This window comes from Pyrus communis, chromosome 8 (assembly GCF_963583255.1).
Source record: "Pyrus communis chromosome 8, drPyrComm1.1, whole genome shotgun sequence".
Classification (NCBI taxonomy): Eukaryota; Viridiplantae; Streptophyta; class Magnoliopsida; order Rosales; family Rosaceae; genus Pyrus; species Pyrus communis.
The window spans coordinates 15,753,097-15,779,226 of record NC_084810.1 but is presented as its reverse complement, the minus strand read 5'-3'; the positions used below and the strand labels follow the sequence as shown (position 1 = coordinate 15,779,226).

At 35.6% G+C, this 26,130-nt stretch overlaps 1 protein-coding gene across 1 annotated transcript; it reads left to right on the top strand.

Annotated features, from left to right (window-relative positions):
- Window positions 1-207: 207 nt before the first annotated feature.
- On the top strand, window positions 208-23,776 carry LOC137741652 (DNA polymerase epsilon catalytic subunit A-like). Its single transcript, XM_068481345.1, has 49 exons — window positions 208-444; window positions 757-822; window positions 924-983; window positions 1,071-1,166; window positions 2,043-2,203; window positions 2,380-2,468; window positions 2,553-2,770; window positions 3,314-3,400; window positions 3,551-3,685; window positions 4,403-4,525; window positions 5,175-5,258; window positions 5,843-6,007; window positions 6,149-6,325; window positions 7,475-7,588; window positions 8,395-8,499; window positions 8,842-8,960; window positions 9,070-9,211; window positions 9,276-9,370; window positions 9,578-9,683; window positions 9,812-9,891; window positions 10,545-10,721; window positions 10,933-11,017; window positions 11,155-11,235; window positions 11,318-11,461; window positions 11,749-11,844; window positions 12,045-12,245; window positions 12,982-13,036; window positions 13,114-13,256; window positions 13,342-13,796; window positions 15,165-15,306; window positions 15,386-15,607; window positions 15,693-15,767; window positions 16,136-16,326; window positions 17,474-17,654; window positions 17,766-17,830; window positions 18,340-18,472; window positions 18,559-18,660; window positions 18,751-18,834; window positions 19,134-19,208; window positions 19,376-19,435; window positions 19,520-19,782; window positions 19,963-20,011; window positions 20,369-20,529; window positions 20,761-20,827; window positions 21,548-21,658; window positions 21,802-21,972; window positions 22,061-22,273; window positions 22,642-22,748; window positions 23,168-23,776. Exons 1-49 carry the CDS (start codon window positions 283-285, stop codon window positions 23,532-23,534), a joined length of 6,660 nt encoding a protein of 2,219 aa, XP_068337446.1. The 5' UTR covers window positions 208-282; the 3' UTR covers window positions 23,535-23,776.
- Window positions 23,777-26,130: the final 2,354 nt, after the last annotated feature.

Here is a 26,130-nt window from a genome sequence, read left to right as displayed (position 1 = left end):
CTTCATTTTTGACGATATTCAAATCTAAGAATTCTCACTTACTAAATGGCTAACCTAGGACTTAACCAAACATAATTTCGATGAGTGGCACTATTCAGAAATTTCTCATCTTAAGGGGCACTTACGTCATTGAACTGAAATAAAATAAAAATAAATAAGGCAGGTACAAGGGCGGGAAAACGCTTTCGTCCCTCCAAAATCCTCCCCTCACACACAGCTTTTGTCTCTCAGAAGTCTGAAGCCCAAATCTCAAACGGATATCCATTTCACCAGCCTAAAGAAATGAGCGGCTACCAGAGCCGAAAGCGGGACCACGGCGACTCATGGGTCCCCAGGAAGAAGAAGGTCATGCGCACCGCCGAGGAGGAGCTGGAGTCCAAGCTAGGGTTCAACCTATTCTCCGAAGGCGATACCAGGCTTGGCTGGTTGCTCAATTTCGCCACTGTAAGTTGATTCGCTACTGGTCGAAATTTGCCCCATTTGATCTTCCATTTCAGAAATTTGTGTTTTTATTTGAGGTCTGTTTGGTTGCTGAGATAGCAAAGGGGAAAGTGTCAATTTGGGATTTTTAAGGTTAAAGTTGTGTTTCGAAGCGATTTGTATATGGAAATGGGATGAATTGAAAAGCCCTTTTACAATCACTCAGCTTTTATTTATTTATTTTAATTTCTTCAACCACATGATGGAAATTTGAGTTCAGTTATAATAAAGTGTTGTCGTTTGGGAATTTATGGATGCTTCCTTGTAATTTTGCAGTCATCTTGGGAGGATCAAGAGACCCGTAAATTATATAGTTGTGTCGATTTGTATTTCGTTTCACAGGTAAGACATTGTGTAAACAAGTTTTGGTATAGTTGGTTAATGTTTTATGGTGGTTAATTGTTTTTGGTGAATCACTTAGCTGTTTTCTACTTTAATTGCAGGATGGTTCTACTTTTAAGTCAAAATACAAGTTTCGCCCTTATTTCTATGCAGCAACTAAGGTTTCTATTTAAACTTGTATGTTTGCTTTGGCAAAGTTTCTTTGATCATCAGTTCTCTTTACAGTGAGAATGACTTTTTCATCTTAGGAGAAAATGGAAATGGACGTTGAAGCATATTTGAGACGGCGTTATCAAAATCAAATTGCTGATGTTCAAATAATGCAGAAAGAAGATCTTGATCTCGTAAGAAACCTTATAAAACTTGACCAAGTTTATTAGTCCTTGGTACTTATTTTTCCTTTTTAACTATTTTGACATTCAATTATGACAAGTTTGGGTCGCTCGACCTATGCCTGGTAGATCCTAGGCATGTTTTGCTTTGGCAAGTTTGAGTTCGATTTGACATTCTGTCTACTGCGAAAACATTGTCTATTCATTAGCTAGTTGGAAGTATTATGTATGTATTCATGATAAGTATCTGTCTTTTTTTTCTGTAAAAATTTTCCATTTTATGGTGCTTGATATACATGATCAATTTGTTTTCATTCAATTCAACAAAGCTTTTACAATTAATTATATGTGGAAACCATGGGTTTCAAACTTCCAGGCTGACTTGTTCCAGTCTTAGTTCTTCCTTGCTTGATATGCATAGGTGGCCTAATGGGTTTCAAACTTTTTGAATTTATCCTTTCCTAGACTTTTTCCAAACTTGCCTCAAGCCCTTGGGCATGAATTTTGTTTTTTTTCCGAAAGAGATTTCTATAAACTCATCTAAAGAGATTACATTTGACTGAATTTAGTTGTCTTGGTTTGGTTCTTTTGTTTTGCCATCGGAAAAACTGTGTATGGATGGCAAGCATTTCAAGATAAATGGATAATTGTTTAATTCTGGTCTTTCAATAAGTTATAACTTTTCACCCTTTCAGACAATTTATCTGAGATGTCTCCTTGTATGCTTGGTAACATTAGCTTATTTGAGGCTTTCAGCATGTAAATACTTAGAATGGATATCCAATTTTCCTATCTTTGCTGCTATTGTAACTCTCATGGTGCTTCATTATTTCTTTCACATATGTATCTCCCAATGTGTGCGTTCAAATATGTTTCTGCACTTCACAGAAAAATCATTTGTCTGGCCTTCGCAAGTCCTACCTAAAGCTATCATTCGATAACGTTCAACAACTAATGAATGTCAAGAGTGACCTACTGCATGTCGTCGAAAGAAATTGTGCCAAATTTGATGCTGCAGAAGCTTATGAGTCAATATTAATTGGGAAACGGTGAGGTCATGTTGTCTTGATTCTTGTTACCTTTGGATGTTGAGCTCACTTTGTGTAGATATCTTTATTTGGTTAGAATGATACCTTGCCATTTTCTTTCGGTAGCTTTTGGTTTTCTGTTCAATTAAGCTGTAACTTATTTTTGTTTTCTGATCCTCTTGGCGCTTGTTTTGTAGAGAACAAAGGACTCAAGATTTTCTAGATTGTATTGTTGATCTTCGTGAATATGATGTTCCATACCATGTTCGCTTTGCCATTGACAATGGTGATTTACACTATCCTGGTTCTTTCTGGACATTTTTGTTTCTTTATTTTCTGAAGTTCACCTTTCAAATTCCATGCCACTCAGATGTACGATGCGGGCAGTGGTATGATATTAGTGTATCCAGTACTGGTGCTGTGCTTAAGATGAGGACAGATCTTCTCCAGCGTGCTGAAGTTCATGTCTGTGCATTTGATATTGAGACGACGAAGCTACCTTTGAAATTTCCAGATGCTGAATATGATTTAATAATGATGATTTCATACATGGTTGATGGACAAGGATACTTGATTATTAACAGAGAGGTAGGATTCATGCCCTTTTAGTAATTTCTTCCCTTATCCAAGTTTAGCATGGGATTCCTCTTGTATGTGGATTGTGGCCATAAATAAATGTGCATAGTTGTAAGGAATGTTAGCAGCTGCTATATTTGTCTGTTTAGATGCTCCTTTTTAACGTCCTCTGTTTTGGACCTGCATAGCTAATTATCTTCAACTTTATTCAACAAACAGTTTGTATTTTCATTTGGCAAGGATATGAAAGAATTTTTTGAAATCTTTCTTTATAAAGGGTTACCATCAAGGTTTTGCATCTATTTTCTTTTTTCAATCTTGTATTTTCCTACTAGGTTAAATGGGTGTAATTAGTTTGAACTTTGAAAGGTTGATAGGTTTAAGTTTACCATGAAAGGAAAAGAATTTATATTTATGTATTGATAGGTTTAATTTTCTTGTTATCTACAATTGATTGGGATACTAAGTTTGAACATTGAAGGTTGATAGGTTTAGGTTTCCTATAAAATATTTGAATGTATGTAATGATAGGTTGAATTTCTTTGTTATGTGCAGTGTGTTGGGGATGACATAGAGGATTTGGAGTACACTCCAAAACCAGAATTTGAAGGGTTTTTCAAGGTGACAAATGTGAAGAATGAGGTATTGACATCCATGGCAACACCCCCACATGCCGACAAACACCCACCTACCTCTCCTTAAATGCAGATAGTATAATTAGTTTGGTTCGTATTAGGGGTTTTAGAATTCTAATTACATGTCATTTTTGCAAATGATATGGTCTTGTTGCAGATAGAGCTTCTAAGAAAATGGTTTTCCCATATGCGGGAGGTGAAGCCTGGAATTTATGTCACATACAATGGTGATTTTTTCGACTGGCCTTTCCTGGAAACCAGAGCCGCGTATCATGGGTTCAAACTGAATGATGTATGTAGCTAATTTTGTGAGTTACTTTATTTAAACAAAACAACAATATAATCCAAGACTTCTAGGCTGTCAACTTCCCAAGAAGACTAGAACTAAAATTTATCTTCAGTGCTTGCATAAGTTGCTTATTCTTTGTGTAAATAACAGTGGGCTATGGCTTTTAACTTTCAGCAAAACTTCTTTACTGTCCAATCAGAAAACTTATGAACGTGACTAACATACTGATTGATTTATTTCCATCCATCTGTGCTTTTAATTTAAAAGTCTATACATGAACTACTATCGTTTTGGTACAGTTTGCTAGAAGCTTTCTACTCATGTTTAGATTTAAAGCATTAACTGTATATGAAATGTATATGAAGCTTTTTACTTCTTGTTTTATTCAGGATGAGGTGCAATCTTACTTATAACTTCTTTACACTTGTGTTGTCTATCTTTCTGTATCCACATCATTTATTAGAAATTAACAATTAAACATCACTCAGTTTAAATTATTTCAGGTATCAAGCTGACATGAAAATCTTGAATTAACTTTGAAACCTCGTTATCTGTGATACTTGTGCTTTTTATCAATTGACAAAATTTCGCAACACAAAGGGCTTGTGTGACATTGATATTGTCATTTTTCTAATGTTTAATGATCTCTGAGATATTGTCATTTTAAATTTCCACTAATTATTTCTTCTAATTTAACTCCCCCTGCGCTTGAGCTTGCAGGAAGTTGGATTTCAATGTGACAAGAATCAGGGGGAATGCCGAGCTAAATTTGCTTGCCATCTTGACTGTTTTGCATGGGTCAAACGTGATAGTTATCTTCCTCAAGGAAGCCAGGGCCTTAAGGTATGATTGTCCAATTTGAGCTCATTGTTTTCTTATTCAAGATAGACAGCATTGAGGACAGTCATCCACTTCATTATCACTCAAATTTGTCCTAAATCCCAGATCCCAATTCTTTGCGACAGTGCTTGAGATAAATTGATTTGTATGTCTAGACAGATTATATATTTTAGGAAATAAGGCCATGAAGAAATTCTCCCAGTCCATGGATCCTTTCAGAATTTAATACCCTCACCATTCCCCAACACGGACTTCCAGCTGCTCAAGAAAGAGTTGTAACGACTAGAATATCATTCCAGGGGAACCAGTTAGAGCCCCTCACAAGAGTCTTTGAGTCCCACTCATGGTGGACCTGTATTTGCCCAAAATTACAGAATGCCATAAAGAATTTCTCTTAAGGAGGAACCTACACAACACTTAGCTAATAGATCTCTGTTCTGACCAGAAAGTTTCCAATTTCCAGACCCCCATCTTTGGATTTAGAAATCAACTCCCTCCCAGTACAATCAATAGCTTTGTAAGAAAAAAGAATGATCTTTGAACTTCGATTATGCTTGTGTAAACCAGATGAAAAAGTATACATTCATTTGTTTCCATGTATTTGTTATGCGGATTGAAAGTTTGATTATGTGTAATTTAAATCTTATTTCAGGCTGTTACAAAGGCAAAGTTAGGTTATCATCCGCTGGAGGTAAATCCTGAGGATATGGTTCGCTTTGCAAAGGAGAAGCCTCAGGTGAGGATGAGTGGAAATGATTTTCTGTTGTTTTCAGAAATGTTTTGGCATGGTGTGTTTGAGATAGAAAAGGTTGAATAATTGGTAACGGTGGCATGAAATATGAGCTGGAAATTAGTGCCACAGATGGTATTGCAGCTCGCATGCTCATATCCATTAATTACCTTGGCAGGTTTTCCTTTTGTCTCTTTGTGGTTGTAGAATTTGGCCTCAGTCAAGGGTTAAATAGTGATGACTGGACGAATGTAAAAAGCTCACTGGAAAAAATTGATTAATCAAATTGTTAGTTTGTGTATCTGTAATTCTGTATGGACATACTCTTAGTTGGCTGATAAATTATCGATTACCCTGATGCTTGAGCACTGCTATGATGGTATTTGGCTTCCATATTGGGTCGATTGATTCTTTTCTATGATAGTTGGGATGGTATTAGGTTTCCAGTTTGTATTCATATCTTCCTTCCATTACATGCTGGTGGATATGTATGTGTATGTACATACAATTGAAGTATGTTTGCATTTCACATTCTTGTAACAGGAATGTTTCTGATAATCTTTTTCTATTGGTTGAACATGTAATCGCAGATGATGGCCTCCTATTCTGTTTCTGATGCCGTTGCGACTTATTACTTGTATATGACTTATGTTCATCCATTCATTTTCTCTCTCGCAACTATTATTCCAATGTCTCCGGACGAGGTTTTGCGCAAGGGTAGTGGAACTCTATGTGAAATGCTTCTCATGGTCCAGGTGTGTTATTTTGCACTCATAGATGCTATTCTGTCTTTTTCAAGCAAACTTTCTATGGTTTTCTACCCACAAAAATAATCTTTGATATTTCAGCTATTATCTTTATCTCTCCACCACAAATATTTTTTGCATTTTATGCAGGCATACAAGGCAAATGTTATTTGCCCTAATAAACACCAATCTGATCCGGAAAAGTTCTATAAAAATCACCTTTTAGAGAGTGAGACTTATATAGGTGGCCATGTTGAATGCCTTGAAAGTGGTGTTTTTAGATCTGATATTCCAACTAGTTTCAAGCTTGACGCCTCTGCCTATGAGGTATATTTTCATCATTCAGTAACGATGTTTCTTTCCATTGTTTACTCGTTGTTCTGGTTTCATTGATTGGCTTGCCATCATTTCTAAATTTTCATTGTGCATTATCATTTATTTGACATCACTTCTTATTAAAGATTGATGCATTATCTCTCCATACTACTGATGGATTGCATATGACTAGAAGCTCATATTTGTTATGCTATGTGACATCCTTAAGCACACCACATATACTGAATTTGATTTATTTTCATTGACTCAATTTTCTGAAACAGAAGCACCTATGTGCTGGAAAACTGCCCATTTTCTATGAAGCTGGATTTGTCTACAGGGCACTAAAATCAAATACATGTCTTTTTTGAAATTGAATTTTCTATTTTTCAATGAAACAGGTGGCTACACATTATTTAGTCCACTAATAAAGAATTTGTTAAACCATCAAGATGTAATCAAAACCCAATTGGGGTGAAGGGCAGAATATTTTGACAAATCTAACATTCAATGTACTTCCTAGAACCAATATAATCTGAACTACTTCTGGAGTGGAAAACGTGGAAACACATGCTAAGTCCTTACTGCATTATCTGTATTTGCCTCTTGCAAACTTGGAATATTTTTCACAAATCATGTTTCAGTTTCACCTACCTTTATCAGTGTAAACAATCTCTTTTATTTTTATTTTTATTTTTTTTAACAGAAAATGTTAAAGAAAGAAATTTATACAAAAAATGTTAATCGCACTACATTTAGAATCCATGTATCGATAATTTCCATTTGAAAACTTGGAGAATTCTAGGTATGTTGTTTATGCAAGCAATCACATATGTATGCAGTTTTCTGTTTTTCCCATGGATTGCATATTATTCAAACGGTTTGTTGGTGGTAGTAGTGTGCATAATCTGTGTTCTCTGCCTGTAATTTTGGCCTATATGAGTGTATAATGATCAGTGCTTGTTTCTGCAGTTATTTGTAGGATAGCTTTTTCTTGATTTCATTGCTATTTGTAATATTTCCAGATAGTCAATTTATCCCCCTGTGGATGACGATGCTACGCATTTGAGATAACTCTGCTACTAACTACAAATGCTACAAAACCCATTATACATTTGTAATTTTGTATTTAATTTATGGTTTGGGAATTCTGATTTCCAGCAATTGATCAACAATCTTGATCGAGATCTTAAATATGCTATAAGAGTAGAGGGTAAGATGGACTTGGAATCAGTATCCAATTATGAAGATGTGAAGAGTTCTATATTGGAAAAGGTACTGTTCACTTTGTTTTCGAGCAGATATTTTCTTGTATGATGATGCCTGGACACATCTGAGTATGTTTTGTGAGTTTCAATTATAAGATCTATCATGTCCAAAAAAGTCGGTTTTTGGTGAGTAGTACAAACTTCCTCTATGGATGTTTTTTTTTTTTTGGGGGGGGAGGGATTCATTGGTTCTAAAAGTTCATTTTTATGCTGTGAATTGTGTAAACGAATCCAAACCTATTCGGGGTTTGGATCGTATCCAATCTGATACAGTTGACATGAATTAGATTGAATTGGATCATCCATCGTTTAATCAAGCAGTATTTAGTTGGAACATAGCACAATGGCGTTTTAGAATTTATAAAGCTGACCCCACTTAGTGGGATAAGGCTTGGTTGTTGTTATAAAAAAGATTATCATGATATCATCAAATCCAATCCAATTATGCATTTTAATAATATAAAGTGCACATAAAAATTGAATACCAAGAAAAATGCAATTGCAAATACCCAAATTAATTCCATCACATCTGTCGTGATTTCTTAGTTTCAAAAACCTATAAGACCAAAGAAGCATGTGGCAGACTATATTGGATTAAGTTGGATTTCATGGGGATATCCGTCATCCTATGCAAAATTCATTGAAACAGTTGGATTGGATATTGAACAACCCAAACTTTCTACTGTGCTGAATTTGAATCCTTTTCTAATTAGTCGCTAGTTTTCAAGACTGAATGTTCATTGAAATATGCTTAGGGTGGTAATATTCTTTTCAATATTTTCTCATTAGTGACTTCCTTTTACTAATTTGTAGCTTATGGGGTTGCGAGATGAACCTATACGTGAAGAGTGCCCCCTTATTTATCATCTGGATGTTGCTGCAATGTATCCCAACATCATTTTGACAAACAGACTTCAGGTGTGCTGGTTAATAAATTACTCAGCAATTTCTGATCTCAATTTTATATGATTCACGCATTTTATCTATCTTTTTCAGTTTATAACTGCTGTTTGCCTTTTCATTTGTAGCAAACAGTCCACTAAAAGGGGGTCATTGATTTATGTTGTTCATATCTGTTATCTAATTTCTATGGGAATGATGTTAACATGTGAACTTTTTATAGAAACTTCCATCACCAATATTGTCATCAAGATTGTACTCTTTCCCATTTGCATTGTCAGATTGTTGCTGTAGGTGTTCTGTTTGCGTGTTTGAAGATTCCATAAATGTTACATTGTAATGACAGTTGTTTATTTCCAGCCATCATCAATAGTTACAGATGAGATTTGCACTGCTTGTGATTTCAACCGTCCAGGCAAAACATGTCTTCGCAAGCTTGAATGGGTTTGGCGTGGAGAAATATTCATGGCAAGGAAAAGGTATGTTCTTCGAATATGTTCCTTTTTTTTCTTCTCTCCTTGTCTGTACTTTTGGGTTATCAACTGAGTTACTAATTATTGTGTATGAATATGGTTTGAAAAATTTCAGTGACTATTATCATTTGAAGAAGCAAATTGAGTCTGAGTTTGTTGACTGTGGCAATTCCAAGCTGTCAAAATCTTTTCTTGAGCTGCCTAAAATGGAACAACAGTCAAGGCTCAAAGAGCGTCTTAAAAAATACTGTCAGAAGGTATATTCTTTACTCTTCACAATATTTTATCAAGTAATACCTAACAGTCCTAAATTTTGGATAGGCGTATAGACGAGTAGTGGACAAGCCAGTCACTGAAGTTCGAGAAGCAGGGATATGCATGAGGGAAAATTCATTTTATGTTGATACAGTTCGTAGGTGAGCAGCTTGATTTTGTTATATTATAAATTTTTCCATTGCATCTTATAAAGAGCAGCCATTTTCTGCTTGAAAAACTAAATAAGAAGAAAACTCCTTCGGAAATATATCGAATCTACTAATCAAATTTTGGAACATAATTGATTTTGTAAAATTTCTTTTTCTCTCATTTGTGCTGAATTGTGTGTTCTTTTAATCTGCTTCAAGCTTTCGAGATAGAAGGTATGAGTACAAAGGGCTTAATAAGGTTTGGAAGGGGAAGTTGTCTGAAGCCAAGGCTAGTGGAAATTCTATAAAAATCCAGGAAGCACAAGTATGAAAATTTTAAACCCCTCTCTCTCTCTCCCCTTCTTTCCTTTTCTGTTTTTGAATTTTACTTGCAATAAAGCTTATTAAATAGAACCTGGTCTCATGTTTCTATTGGCTTTAAATTGTTTGCAGGATATGGTAGTGCTTTATGATTCATTACAACTTGCACATAAATGTATACTTAATTCCTTTTATGGATATGTCATGCGCAAGTGAGTTGAATATCCTTTCTCTGTTTTGTATTCTTTTAGGACATTTGATAGTCTCCGGTGTTATGCAAACTAATAAGATGATGCTTCGCTAATATATGAACAATAAAGTAAACACGGCACACACAAACACAAAGAATTTAGCAAGGTTCAGCGAGTTTTGCTTATTCCTCATGTGATCTCTCTTGAGAAATCACCTGCACAATGGAGAATAACAACTTGGTTACAAATATTTATTGAAAACCCCTTGTGCTAAACCCCAAAACCTTGCTTTAGATATCTCTTTCACTCTTGATTCTCTGCCCTTGTATTCACTCTGCTGTTCATGTGAATAAACAGCCCCCAACAAGACTATAAATAGTGTATTGACCGACGGTTACATGCCTTACAAGTATAGTATTTCTAAATCCTTTTAGAAAGGGAAAACTAACCTATTCCCTAATCCTTAACTGATTGGGATTTCTGGAGAAAACTTATTTGCCAACTCTTATGGGAAAAACCTGTGCACATTCCTTTTTCTCCTTTCCCAACACCAATTGGAAACCTACACCTGTTTGGCCTTTTGTATTTTGACGAGTCAAATCACAACAATATTTGTTTTTACTTGGTTTTCTCTTCTAGTTATCATTTGTTGATGCTTTTGTACGTTAATTCAGGGGTGCAAGATGGTATTCCATGGAAATGGCTGGAGTAGTTACATATACCGGAGCCAAAATTATTCAGAATGCTCGCTTGCTGGTTGAGAAAATTGGAAAACCTCTCGAGTTAGACACAGATGGTATCTGGTGTGCACTCCCTGGATCTTTTCCGGAGAACTTTACATTCAAAACAAAGTATGATTTTTCTCTTCTTAGTTCACTTGGTTATATGGATACCATAAGGTAATCCAGCTTTGGTATGCGTATAACCATTGATTATACTCAAACAAAAATAATCTAGGTGTTCTCTGGTCATTTAATTTGTGATAATAGTTTCCCTTCGAGTAGGTAAGTGTTTATATTATTCCTCCAAAGGTGCTCACTAACATGGGAGATTCATATTCAGAGACATGAAGAAGCTGACTATCTCATATCCATGTGTAATGCTTAATGTTGATGTGGCGAGAAACAATACAAATGACCAATACCAGGTCAGCTTGGAACATTTTTTTTATGTTGATTCTTTTCACTGTGTTGCGAACCAAAATGCTTAGAATAGTGCAATTTGGTTTCTCATGTTTGTTCAACTATAACATTCCTTCCAATTCCATACCACCATTTTTACCAGACTCTTACAGATCCTGTTAAGAATACTTACACGACTCATAGCGAGTGTTCAATTGAATTTGAAGTGGATGGACCATACAAGGTAACGCAGGGTAGTATGTTTTTATTTTGTTTTGACCTTTTCTTTTCATGTAATTTCAATCTAAACTATTGCTCTCATGCAGGCAATGATTCTTCCTGCTTCTAAAGAAGAAGGCATTCTAATTAAGAAGCGATATGCTGTTTTTAATGATGATGGGACCCTTGCTGAACTTAAAGGTTTCGAGATCAAGCGTAGAGGTGAGCTGAAGCTCATCAAAGTTTTCCAGGTATCTCTTTTACTTGTAATATCAAATGAATATGTAGGAGATGATTAAAAACCAGAAAAAAGGTCTTGAACTGAGCCATCCCATAGAGCTGCCTTTTAAAATTTCAATTCCTAAATTGTGGCCAAACTGACTTCTTAATTATTAATCTCTTCAAGAGTAGAAACTTATGTAATAGATTGTACGTTGCTACCCTATTGCTTAATGCTTATTAGTATTACATATTTGCGCTTTTGAAAATTCATGAGGCTTGTAATTACCAACATGTAAAATACCTTTCTTGTTTTCAGGCTGAGCTTTTTGATAAGTTCCTTCACGGTTCTACTTTAGAGGAATGCTATTTTGCAGTTGCTTCTGTTGCCAACCGTTGGCTTGATCTCCTTGATGTATGTAAACATTTAGTGTTCTGTCTTTAATCATCGGAGTTGCTTTGTTTAAAAGTGGAAACATTCCCCAGCATGTGCTTGAGGGACTTTCTTTTTCATAACTTAATACTCAAGGATGCTAATAGTTGTTTGATTAAATCAAGATTGAAAAAAGATGTGTAGTTTAAAGTTCAATGTTTTTTTATCCTCCATTCTCTCAGAATCAAGGAAAGGATATTGCAGACAGTGAGTTGCTGGATTATATATCAGAGTCAAGCACCATGAGCAAGTCTTTAGTAGACTATGGAGAGCAAAAGTCATGTGCAGTGACCACTGCAAGACGTCTTGCTGATTTTCTTGGTGATACGATGGTCAAAGAGAAAGGACTGCGTTGCCAATATATAGTTGCATGTGAACCAAAGGTACATAACTTGGAAACTTGTTTCATTGGATGATCTTCATGAAATTGAGAGAACAGCTAGTAATGCATTGGAAGGTGGGTAAGGGTACACACCCTAAGTCCAGGTATGGTTATAAACTTATAAGACTAAAAATAAAAAAGGAGAAGCAAAAAGAACGAAGGAAAGAAAGAAAGAAAAGAAACATTTGGGTCATAGCGTGTCTCCATAACTTCCTTATCTTCACCTGAATTCTTGGAGCTTAACCTTCACAAGGAATATGAATGATAGGGAATTCAATATTGTCACAGATTAAATATATCTTGTTGAATAACCCAATTTGCTGACCTCCTCCAAATTGGGTCGAGCGTACCGATTCATGGCACATTACTGCATTAGCGACCTGAAACGGTAATTTCTGCAAATTCAACTACCCAAATATATAAACAATAGAAGACGGAGCTTGAGGGATTGAGATGGAGGGAGCATTTTAGGAATTGATTGTAATTTTAATCTTTTTTTCAATAAAGGGTTCTGTGGACTTTTCAATTTGGACTTGCTTTCTTGCAACATTAAATTTTTTTACTCTTTTTGCAATTTGGTTTTCCCCGTGCTTGTATGGTTCTCTTTCCCATTGTAGATATATCTCTCTAATGACTTGGAGAAAGAAAATGGCATTACTATTGTACTGGTTTTTGAATCTCTTTTCAACTCTTGGTCATGCGAATCTAAAAGTTTGTTGTGATGTTAACTTGAGTAGGGCACACCTGTTAGTGAGCGTGCTGTTCCAGTTGCAATATTTGAAACAGATGCTGGTAAACTTCTGTTGTTATTTCTGTTATTGCATTTTCTTGCTAACATTCTAAAGAGTGATCGTATTTCAACTTATCAGAAATTATGAAGTTTTACGTAAGGAAGTGGTGCAAGGTTTCATCAGATGTTGGCATTCGTTCCATTATTGACTGGTCCTATTACAAGCAACGCCTTGGTTCAGCAATTCAGAAAATTGTCACCATTCCGGCTGCAATGCAAAAGGTATTGCTTGTGAACTTCTCTCTCTCCCTCTCTCTCTCTCTCTGTGTGGCTGTAGTTGTACGTGAATCAATTGAATTTTCTTCAGGTTGCAAATCCTGTTCCTAGGGTAGCTCATCCTGATTGGCTGCATAAGAAGGTTCGTGAGAAGGACGACAAATTTCGCCAGCGCAAGTTGGTTGATATCTTCAAGTCATTGAACAGGGATCATTTGCTAGAAAAGAGCAGTGATGCTATTGACTCTAATCATGTGATTGACCAAGAGATTGTGGATGATTTGGAAGATTTCAACAAAAAAAGCAGTTCCATAAGTGGACCCAGACCAATTGTTCGCTGTTATGAAGTCAATAGCAAGAAATATTCAGTCGAGACAACTTGCCAAATAAATTCACAGCAACAACAAACTACTAATAAAGAAAATGAGTGTCAAGAGCAAAATGGTGTCCCTTTAGAATGCATTGACAGAAATGTTGATTATAATGGTTGGCTTGAAATGAAGAAGAGAAAATGGAAAGATACTCTTGACAGGAAGAAGAAGCAAAGGTACTTTCTTGTCTTTACCGTCCTATATATTACACATGTATAAAGCCTAGGGAAATTGTTAGTGCAAAGTGCCATCTGCTAAAGGTTCATGAACTTCTAGAAATTTTCTTAATACCTCCCTGGAATGAGATGCATATCTTATTAACGGTAGAAAGGTAAAGTCAAGTATCTTATTTCAGGTGCAAGCCGCGATGCTGTGTACATATATGAATGCATTCTATTGTTTCATTGATGCTCGAAATTATGCCTAGAATGTTGATCACTACTTTACTTTTTTTTTGAGAAAGATCACTACTTTACTTAGGATCTCACATTTATCATTATCTGTTGGATCTCATAATGTTCAATCCTGTTTGTCAGTGTCTATGGGTTGTTATGGGGAATACTTGTCATACAAAGGACCCTCAGAATTCCATTGGCTCTGAGGAGGCTCACCAATGAAAACCAAGTCGGACCTGTTTCGTTGTACATGCTATGCAATAACTTGTGAATTCAATAGTAGCCATAACCACAATAATCTCAGTAACTCTTAAATCCGATAATATTCAATCGTTTATGGAGATACTTGGACTTGGTGTTGTGATTGGCTAATTAAAACCAGTCAGTATTATGATTTATTAGAAGAAATCCAAAAGCAAAAATACAATTGGCGCTTAAGGTTTCTATTGGTTTTACGAGACCTATGTTCTTTTGTTTTTCTAGTTGGTTTGGGAGTAGAGTTAGGAAAGAAAGAGTACTACCCTAGTTCTACTAGTTTTAATTATCCTAGTCATACATGGGTTTGAGATCTAAACTTTTGAGAGAAAAATCTGCAGCAGGATTTTGGAGTTTTATGATTTATATAGGGTTTCAACAAGTTCATGTAATCTGTGCGATTCTACATAGTGCTTTGGATTTCCTAGGGATCAAATGGAGACGTAGGCAATGTTAGCCGACCCTCAATAACAATTCTTTGTGTTTTGTGTGTGCTTTTATTAGTCATAATAATGCAGTCCATAAATTACCAAGATCTAAGAGGTTCAGAAAAACTACAGTTGGTTGCCTCGTTTAAGAGGATGGATGTGTGATTTGGGTATGAATTCAACTGTTGAAAATTCATGGGAACCAGATACTATCATTTCAATCAGATACGATGATTTCTGTCTTGATTTCAGTTTGAGGTAGCGCTAACCTCACCATCTCTGTTATCACCCTTGATGTGATAGTACTTGTCATCCCTAACTCTTGCCAACTCGATCCAGATCTTCCAATGAAAGCATCATGTGTTATTTTGTGTTCATAGAATGGTACTTATATTGAGCTTAGATCAGATTTTCTTAATGGTGTTGACGAAGTAACATTTAGGAAAATTGCCATCCAACTTGACAGATTAAATAACGCAAGGTCTGCTCACCATGCGAATAATGAGCTGCGTGGTGGTGGTAGAAAGCAGAAAGGAACTCAGGGAAAAATAGGTGTGAATTCATATTTTACAAGGCATGAAGATGCCCTAACACGCTGTCATTGGCAGGTATTTCTCATTTAATTCATCAATTTGGCTGGAAAGCCCTGAATAATTATCTAATCACTACTTAATTTCTGTGGTTCAGATTTTACAACTAGTGCCTAGTTCTCAGGGTGACCAATTTTACGCTTGGGTGGTTACTGAAGGAATCATGATTAAGATTCCTGTTACTGTTCCAAGAGTTTTTTACATTAATTCTAAAGCACCTATTGAAAAGATATTTGAAAAGATAGGTGAAGAAATACCTCCAGGAAAGGATGTCAAAAAGGCTCTTCCTCATGGAAGGCATATCTACCACCTATATGAGGTACTTATGGTTGCTAAATTGTGGTTCTTTACTTGTTTTATTCTGAGGTCTAATATCCTTTCTTTTCCTCTACAAATATTGATAGGCTGCAATTGATGAGGGTCGGTTTAGGACAATTAGTAAAAAGCTTGCAGCTCTTCTTGGCGATCCAGAAGTTGAGGTCAGTTCATGATTTTCATATCAACTATCCCCCTCACTTTTTATTAAGTTTACAATTTTGGTATCGGTCATGAATTACTTCATCCTTGACTTCACCTTCACAATTTTCGTTCAGTCGATTAACCCAAACCTGGTCAAGATTTCTCTTTTATAGTTCTGAATACTGTGATGACTTTTGCTTCTAAGTTTGTTAAGATTTATCCTCCGTAGTCCTGAATTAGAATTCTCTTTTCTTGGCAATCAATGATACTCAAGGCTATGCATTTTAGAATTCTCTCTTCTAAGTTTGTTAAGATTTATCTTCTGTAATTCTGAATGGTGATATCTCTTGATAGATTCAGTTTGATTAAAATTCAAATATTTGTCCAGGGAATATATGAAACAAAGGTACCTTTGGAGTTCAATGCAATTGTTCAGATTGGTTGTGTCTGCAAAGTGGACAAAACTGCTAAGAAGAGAAACGTCCAAGATGGTTGGACTGTTAGTGAACTGCACATGAAGACAACTACGGAGTGTTCATATCTTGACCAGTCCATCTCATTCTTTTACTTGTATCAGAGGTGAGTTTTTGTAGGTTACCAGTAAATCAGTTTCTTGATTATAAGATATTGTGAAACAATGTTTCCATGTCGAAAAATTTCACAGTAAGCAACTTTTTTTGTCTTCTGATTTCACATGGTACCGTTAAATACTTCCCATACATTAACGAGGCAGCTCCACCCACCCACTCCCTCCTTTTCTATTGTTTGTTGGAGGGGGCTGGGATATTGATTATACAATTCAAAACAATAAAATAAGGTCACCGTTTGCTATTTCTGATGTGAGAGGTAGAATTAAAAGTCTTTCAAGACTTGAATTATAAAAATATAACAGTTCTAGTTTTTTTGTTTTTTTTTTTTTTTTTAACAAACAATCAGTATAATTTTACATTAAACTATGGGGAGTGAGATTCGAACACGGGACCTCGGGTGCAAGGGAAAATGCTCTTAACCGACTGAGTTACAAGCCACTCACAAATTTGCAATATAGCAGTTCTAGTTAAAATTGTGTTGAAATTCTCAATTCCAAAAAAGAGAAATTCCACTTGTCATTCTATAGAGCCATTGCTTTGTGCATTTTATCCAGTTGAAGGCAACTCGTTGAGGCGACTGAAAAATCATCTCATGGAGGTTTTCCCCATGCAAATGTATTTAATATTTGAATCAGTGGCGCATTAATAACCATAATTTGCTCCATCATATCAGGGGCAGAACTTGCGGAAGATTTGGAAAATTCCAGTGGGTCTCAAGACAGTAGCCAATTCTTTTGTGGATTTGGATTTTTTTATACAGAAATACATTGAAGAAAATGTTAGTAATAGGATTTTTGTTTAGTTCTTTTACTGCTTTCAAAGGGGGATAAATGGTTGACATCCCATGTATTTATTATAGGGGGTTAATTTCTAGTATTAGAAGTCAATGTCTCTTAGTCACAGACTACAGAAGTCCTTTATTTAATGTCGCACTCCGGCTTCCTTTGATTTTGTTTTCTCATATCGTGAGCAACTTGCTTTGTTATCTTCTTTGTTGACCATTTTCATTCTTTTCTAATCAGACTTGATGCATTTTGATCATAATTTGTCTGCTCTTCCAAATCCATATCTGTTCTGTGCTTTCATCTTCTTCAGAGAAATATATAGCAATTAATGTTAAATTTTATTAATGTCAGCACATCTGAAGGGCGAGCTATATATATTGCCTATTTTCCTGCATCGGCAACAATAATGGTTGTGGTGGTAAATCCTTATCAAAATAAAGATTTGTCACCATCTTTTCTGGAAAAACTATTCCGTGATGCATGCCAAACATTATCAATTCAGCCACCTCCTAGGAATGGTATCATTATAAAGGTAAACATACCGATTTTTTCAGGTGAAGATTTCCTGGTTTTTTATTATTTATTATTTTTAACTTTCAGTGGCTCTTATATTCATCCTCTTTATCTTGTGAGCTAATTTTAGGTGGACTATGTTGGATTCGTCAAGGATGCTGAAACAATTTTGCACCGTGCAATTAATGAGTACAGGTTTGACTCCATATGAGTTTTCATTGTTGCAAGGAGGCTATCTCAAGGGAGAAATCTTGTTTGCTTTCCATGATAATAGCATTCTATCTATCAGAGTTTCTGCCTGACCATAAGGATAGGTTTCCAGGCATCTATATATTTGAGAGAAGCTCTGATTGGGCTCAAAGTGAATGGATAATAATATTTCTCAATTACAATTACAATCTTGCTAATTTACCAATATATGTGGGTGGGTGTAAACATATGTTTTATAAGACACTTGTGAACTACAATTTAAGTTGCAGGTAAGCTAGTGCTCCTTGGTCAGAGAATGTATAATAGTTTCTCACGGTTGGAAGCAAATGTTAATTATCTTTCACTGACTATTTAAACGTTACATTTTATGATTTCTACTTGGAGCTTTATTGATATGCCATTCGACTGGGTTGGTTACCAATTTTCTTGCAGTTTATACAGGAATGTTATATAGAAGCTTGGTTAATTCCTTGTGTGGTTTTGATGTCCGGCAGACATGAACATTCCGGACCTACAATTGCTGTTATCGAATGCCCAAATTTTCAATTGATGAAGTCATGTATAGGAGCTCTTGATGATTTTCCTTGCGTGAGCATTCCCTCCAATGCTCGTGATAGTCTTTACCAGGTAATTTATTTCGATCTAACAGAGTTCACTCTTCAAGTGCATTTTTTATATGCATCAGACTGAAAGGATTTTATTGCTTCATATAGGTTCTTGGGTGGCAGCAAGTGGCTGCAAAAATTGGAATGCAGCGCTGTGCTGCATCACCTCAGTGGTTGAATGAGAGAATTTCACTCTCAAGATATGCTCATGTAATAACTATATTCCGTACAAAAAAAAAAATTTCTCTTAACTTCTTTGTTTATAGTGGATAAATAAATTTCTCAAATTTACTGGGGCAGGTTCCATTGGGAAATTTCGAACTCGACTGGCTTATACATACAGCAGATATTTTCTTTTCAAGAGCACTACGTGATCAACAACAGGTATTTCTTTGACCCAATATCTTATACATTATCTTTAAGCTTTCAGATGTACTACATACTTTTGTAGCAATAAGACTGAAGCCCTTCAACGTTAGCTTGATAGTTTGATATAAATTATTGATTTATTCTCAATCAATTAATCTTGTGCCATCGTAACTTACTATCAAACCTTTGGTTTGCCAGAGGTTCTGGATTCAAATGTCCAATTCCACTTTCCACTTTCCACTTTTCTTTTTTCTGCTTGCTTTGTTCTTTGAAACTTTTCCCCATCCTTAGAATATTGAATATTGAGTTTACAGGTGCTTTGGATATCTGATGATGGTATTCCAGATCTAGGGGGCATTAATGAAGAAGATTCATGTTTTGCTGATGAGGTTAGTCTCAAAATAGATATACAAGGGCATTAAGGTGTTAAGAAAAGAAAATGGGACCCATCCCTTCTAATAATGTATTTAACTAATATACAAGTATTAATTGTCTCTCAGGAAGAAAATATTTTGATTCTGTGTTACTTGGCTTATTTGTGGCTTTCGTGAAACAGGTCTGTGAACTTAATTTTTCTTACCCTGGAGCATATAGGAAGGTCACCGTGGAGTTAAAGGTTGTGAAATATTGTCTACCTGTTCTTTTCCAAGTGTGAAATATGAGTCAGTTGTACTAAAAAGCATATGATGTTTCCGTGTAGATACATCACCTGGCTGTAAATGCTCTCTTAAAAAGCAACCAGGTGAATGAAATTGAAGGAGGTTCTTTGCTAGGATTTGAATCAGATGTGAACTCGGGAGTTCATACTTTTGATGCACATGTTGGCTTTGATGAAGCTTCCTCATGTGCTCCTACATTCCGAGTCCTGAAACAGTTGATTCAGAGGTGTCTTTCAAATGCAGTTACGTCTGGAAATGTTTACGCTGATGCATTATTGCAACATTTATATCGATGGCTTTGCAGGTTTCCATCTCTTGTTTAATACCTCATTTTCTATCTCACATACTTACTACTTCCCCTCCTTTCAAAATACTATAATTATTGCTTTCAATTTTCTTTTTTCAATATGTAGGATTGTTCCAATTTTTGTTACTCGTTCCTCTAGTTCTGACACATATACGTGCTGGTTCCTTCGTAATGCAGTCCCCAGTCTAAGCTTCATGATCCAGCTCTTCACCGCATACTTCATAAGGTAAATCTTTAGTAAATAACATCCACTTTTTACAACATTCTATGTTTCCTTAACATGCAAAAAATGAGGGAGGGGGAGTTGCACATAACTCAGGACCTTGGGTGCAAGGGTAATTTCTTTTAACCACTTGAGCTACAAACCTTTTGACATTGTATAGATATTATAGTATGAATTAGGGTTGTAATGCTTTAGATAATGTTTACAAAATATTGTAGGCCTTTTCACAACGTTAAGAAGCTTTGTCAAAGTTATTATTCTTCTTAAAACTGGTTGATTTAATGAATATAAGTCCGTTTGTGTTTGAAAAAGGACGTAATCAGTTGGTTTATGGTTTATTCTGCTGTTAAATTTTATTAGGTCATGAAAAAGGTGCTTGCAATTTTAATGACTGAGTTCCGCAAATTGGGTGCCAAGATAATATTCGCGAATTTCTACAAGGTCATCATAGACACAGGAAAATTTGATCTGTCAGCTGCCAAAGCTTATTGTGATAGCTTGCTTAAAACTCTGCAAACGAGGTTGGTATTAGTTAGGAGTTGTTTTTCTTGGTTTTTGTGTCAGGTAATATTTTCTTGCCAAATGTGAATCTAGAGCACAGATTTAATTAAGAATCAACCAATTCAATGGTCCATACTTTAGATTCACAATCTAGCAGCATAAGCAATTTATGTTGTCAGATTGTCTGGCAAGTGAACATTTCTTTGCATACTTCATCTTTCTTGTTGTAATTCCCTGTGATTGATATGTAGAGAACTATTTGAGTGGATTGAGCTTGAACCACTACACTTCTGGCATTCTTTTCTTTTCATGGACCAGGTTCTCTCTCTCTCTCTCTCTCTCTCTCTCTCTCTCTCTCTAATTACGAGCAGAACTGTCAATTTTTATTTGTACAAGGAAGATTCGAGTGACAATGTTTGCACTTTAGGAAAAAAAAAAAAAAAACTTCATATCTCTATCATGCATTCAAATGAGCAGACGTGTCCAATTTTTAGATTATCCTTCTAGGATGATCCATGTGAAAAAATATTATGAATCCGAAATTGTTTAACCATTTGGTTAGGATCATGACAGATTGTATTTGTCAGCACAATATTATATGACCAAGCAGTTTCTGATATGGCTGATATTTTGCATGGATGGCTATAAAGGCGATTACAATTTTGAACTGCATTGTGGGGTACTGCCTTTCATTTTTAAACAAGAACATCCTTACTTGAAAGTCTTCAAAAGTTCTTCCTTAATGTACATAAGTTTATAATGATACACTAACAGATGATTTCCATTTCTGCCATGAATGTCAATTATTAGTGGGTTTGCTCTATTTTGCGGGCCCGTTGGCGCCTCATAAATTGTGTCACTTTGGAAGATAAATATTGATTAAATTACTAGGAAAGCATAAAGATACTAGTGGATATTAAAGTGTTTGACATTTATGCATTTAATGGTTGAACTAATAAGTTAGAACCTTTTTTGTGTTCCCCGTGCCTTTCTTTATCTTTTCGCTTTGGTCTGAGTCATCATGGCTTTCTATGATAGTATAACTATGGTGGAATTCCGGTTAGAGATGAAGGAAGCATGGATGGTGAAGCTCAAATGGATATTGTATCAAGCTGGAATATTGCTGAATACTTACCCACGAAAATTCAGGTTAGTTACTGAAAAATAATTAGTTTGCCCTAGTATACATGCTGAACGACCAAGAAATTGTTATAATCATACTTCAGGTTTCAATTCAAGCAGTAGATCTTGAGATCATGGTTGGTTAATAATATACAGGTTTCATTTTGCAGGACCACTTTGTTTATATTGTATCTCAATTTCTGTATATTCCCTGGGACTACGCACAAAAGCAGGCAGCAGTTAGAACATCTTTACAGAATGACAGCATTTGCACACCATCAATCACTGTAGCAGATGCTGAGACTTTTGAGTCTCATATGATAGATTTCCTTAAAGGACAGGTATGAATGATGACATATTCTTGAAAAAGTTGTGCAGCTTATTGGTTTACTGTCTAAGATCTGATTAGTTCTGGTTTATGTTCCACAGATCAGCTCATATTTTACAGATAAACTTCTGGGAATTGTTCATGATACGATACTTCATATGAAGGAACTGAAAAAATCAGAGAATGACCATGATACATCTCTTGGGCTGCCACAAATTGCCGGTAATATCCACCAAGGGGATGCAGCACTGGAGTTCATTAAGCACGTCTGCGGTGTTTTCTCCATTGACCAAAATGTTATCCATGATGTTCTGGTATTATTTGCTCTACTGAATCATATGCCATGTAGTCCTAATCACATTTGCACAAAATTGGATGATTTAATTATAGGGAAACTCTATTCGCACTCCTTTCACTGATTAGTTTGCCATCCATTTAGCTACTAAGTCACACATGTGGTAGTCTCCCTTGGACCCGAATGTATATCTGAACATGTGAGGGAACCAATTTTTTTAATCTGTTGGTGTAATTTCCTTTTTATCTTTTAAATCGTCTAGGTGCAACTGAAGATTATCAAACATCCAACTGCCTTAACTTTTACCCACATTAGTGAAGTTTTGGAATTGTTTTGTATTTGTTCTTGCAAATGAAGTAAAGTTCACTTTGTGTCCTTACCCTTCAGGTAATGAGAAAGAATCTGTTGAAGATTGTACGTGTGAGGGAGTTTGCCCCTGAAGCAGAGTTTCGTGATCCCGGCGCAACCTTCACTTTACCAAATGTCATTTGCAGGTATATAAGTAAAAAAGCAATGGCCTATTGTAATTTACAGATTCCACTCGATAAGGTTTCTTAGTGCTTGTGCATTTTCAAGCCACATAATGGTATTGGTAGTTGGCCTTCGAATGGTTGCCGCTATTATTTTGAGGAAACACATCCGGTTAGATGGTGGTTCTTGACTTTGTCCCGCATTTATAAATTAGATTCCCTGCAAAATCTACTTGATTCCATTGTGCAAACACAAGTCATCCCAGTGTTTCATTTATCGTGGTCGCTTTTCAAGCTTATCCATAATCTTAATTTCTTCTTCGTTTCTTTCATAAATTGGAGAATTTTAAAATCTTTCCGAGTTTGCTTTAATTTCTTGGATCTAGTTAACGTGAAATTTTCAAGTTGATTGATATCTACCCTTCTTTTTGCCATATTGACAGCTACTGCAACGACTGTAGAGACCTGGACTTGTGTCGCGACTCAGCTCTTCTAGCCGGGGAGTGGCGTTGTTGTGTACCACAATGTGGGCAGCTTTATGACAAAGAGGTGATGGAGAACGCCCTTCTTCAAATTGTGCGGCAGAGAGAGCGTCTCTACCAACTACAGGATCTCCAATGCCTCAGGTGTCACCAAGTTAAAGCTGCACGTTTAGCAGAGCAATGTGTATGCGCTGGCTCATACAAGTGCAGACAAAACGCAACTGAATTTCATACCCAAATGGAGTTAATTTGGAAGATTGCCATTCATCAGAAATTTCAACTTCTCCAAGAGTGCATTGAATGGATTTTAGAAATGAATAACTCTTAAGGGAGCAGCCAAGATTTCTTATATTTTGAAGATGAACAGAAATGTGTGACGCAGAAATGATGGGCATTCAGCGAGGACTATAGCTATCGATTTGTAGCACAATCTGTGCAAGTAATTTGTGTTGAGCTCAAATGCCGCAATCAATAGAAGGAATGTCCTCTGTAGGGAGCACTACCCTTTCACTTGTACATAAAACGTGTAACAGACGATATTGTAAATGGTCAAAATACTGTTAAATTTTACAGATGGTTAACACTCGCTATACATCTTTCTTAACCCATGCCAACTGATTTCTCTAAGTTATCGCCTGCTCGAATTCGAGGAATCAATTGACATTGATTGGAATTTAACGGTCGATTATTTTACCTGTAACAATGCTTGGCAATATGAAAACTTACTGTCTGTGGTTCCTGTGGAGGTTCCTCCAAAGGATAAAGGCGCTCGTGCGATGATGAGTTCATCTGGAGGCCTCCTCCCTCTAGTTTTTTCGATTTAGGAGGGTCTATTCAATTAGGAATCTACTAGAGTTTAATGCAATTATTAACTTTCACGGATTTCATGAATTTTAATTGATTCACACAGAATCCACTGAATTATAAAACGATTTGATATGAATTTCGTTTCGAAGTTTAGTGGATTTTTATGGAGTCCAATGGAGTTATTGGGCAATTTGTTTGTTTTTTTTTTTTTTTGGTAAGTAAAATCTTTATTGAACTCATTGGAATGCAAGCCACAAATTCAATTCTTACTCTAATTCTTCATCCTCCATTCACTTTCTTGCTCATCTTCCTCAACTTCTTCATCCCCTATTTCCCCTCGATGTCTTCCTCCTCCAACAAGTCCTCCTGAATTGTTTATTACCCCATTCATATTTCGAGCCATTTTATGTACATAATCACTTAAGAAAAATACATGAATAGAATATTAAAAGGTTAACAATTTGCATATCATCAAATTAAAGCCATCTATTTTTTCATAATTACAACATTGATAAAAAGAGAGATTTATGTAATCAAATTTATCGTACTCAAAATGCAAATTATTGACACAAACACGTAGCATATTGTCTGTATAGTACCTAGAGAAAGGTTTTTGAGGATGCCGTTCATATTTTATCAGCTTGGAATATGGAGGAGGGGTGCCTGATTTGTGAGGGACTTTGATATTTACACCTCACACTCTAGAATGCATCAAAATCAACAAATTTATTAAATCCAACAAATTCCTTGACTTTTTGAATGCTCTCAGATTTTAAAAATTATTCTAAAATTCTGGATTAAATACCACCATACTTTGACCGACTCTTTTCAAATCCAAATCAAATACAACCTGCATTGCACTAATTCGATTAACATCTTAATTGAATACCCATAAATTTTCGAACTCCTTTAAAATCTCACATAATCCTAATTGAATACAACCCGTAAATCAGCTACTTGACTTCAAACTAAACACATTGAACCTCACCCTCAAGCATCATCCCACAAAAAGATGTGTTTTTTCGAATCAAGATTTTTTTTGCTGGCTCTTGCCATAGAACTAACGATTCCCTCCGTCGGTTCTTTCCCTCCGCCGATCCTAGTGGCCCCGCGTGTGTTTTGGGACTCTTGATAACCTTCCGTGCACTTTTGCCCCTTTGCTGAAGTTGTCTGCACCTAAGTTTCTTATTTTCCTACCCCTCTCTACTAATTAACCTTTTCACCAATGGATTTCTAATGTGGGAATTCACCTCCTCCCCTCCTTTCTTTAGCATGGTACTAAGTTCTTTTCCTTAGTTGGTAAATCTGGCAATCAAATATTGTACACAGAATTTTTTGTTATTCGTTTATCAACGTGGCGCCAACTAAGATCACACGTAAACAAAACTTGTGCCACGTCAACAAACATATCAGATGTTGGCAATGTGAGACTCGGAAGTTAAGTAATAATGTTAACTTTAGGTACAGGGCTGTCACTAAGAATTTAGAGGTCCTAGGCAAGCCTTTGAAGTGGGGCTCTAGAGTTATCTAACCTCATACCCTTTGTAAATTGATATGTATAAAAGAGAATTTGCTAAATACATGAAAAAGGTCTATTTTTATGTCAAATGTCATAAAAATTAATATAAAAAGAATAAAGATATACAAACATTACTTAAATATTATACATCTTGCGTTTATAGAAGTAAATGTATTAATTAAGTTTACATAATCTAATTTCTCAACTAATTCTTTTCATTTGATAACATAGCTAACCCATTCAATATTTCTTGTGACATAGTTGATCAAAGATAAGATTTGTACAATTTTAATTAAAAAAAGAAAAACTTCTTTCTACAAAAGCAATTGTACTGTTATTGTTTAACAAAATTATATAAAACAATTAAATCTTACAAATGTTCGATTCAGCCGTTCAGCTCAATGTTCTATTGTATTTAGACAAAAACTCAAAGTCTGTAAATTTTTAATTTGAACAAACACAAGATTTGAAATATTATTATTTTACACACACACAAATATATATATATATATATATATTTTTTTTTTTTTTTTTCAGAGAGTGGGGGATTCAGGCAGCCGCCTACTTCAGCTATCGTTAGAGCCGGCCTTGTTTAGGT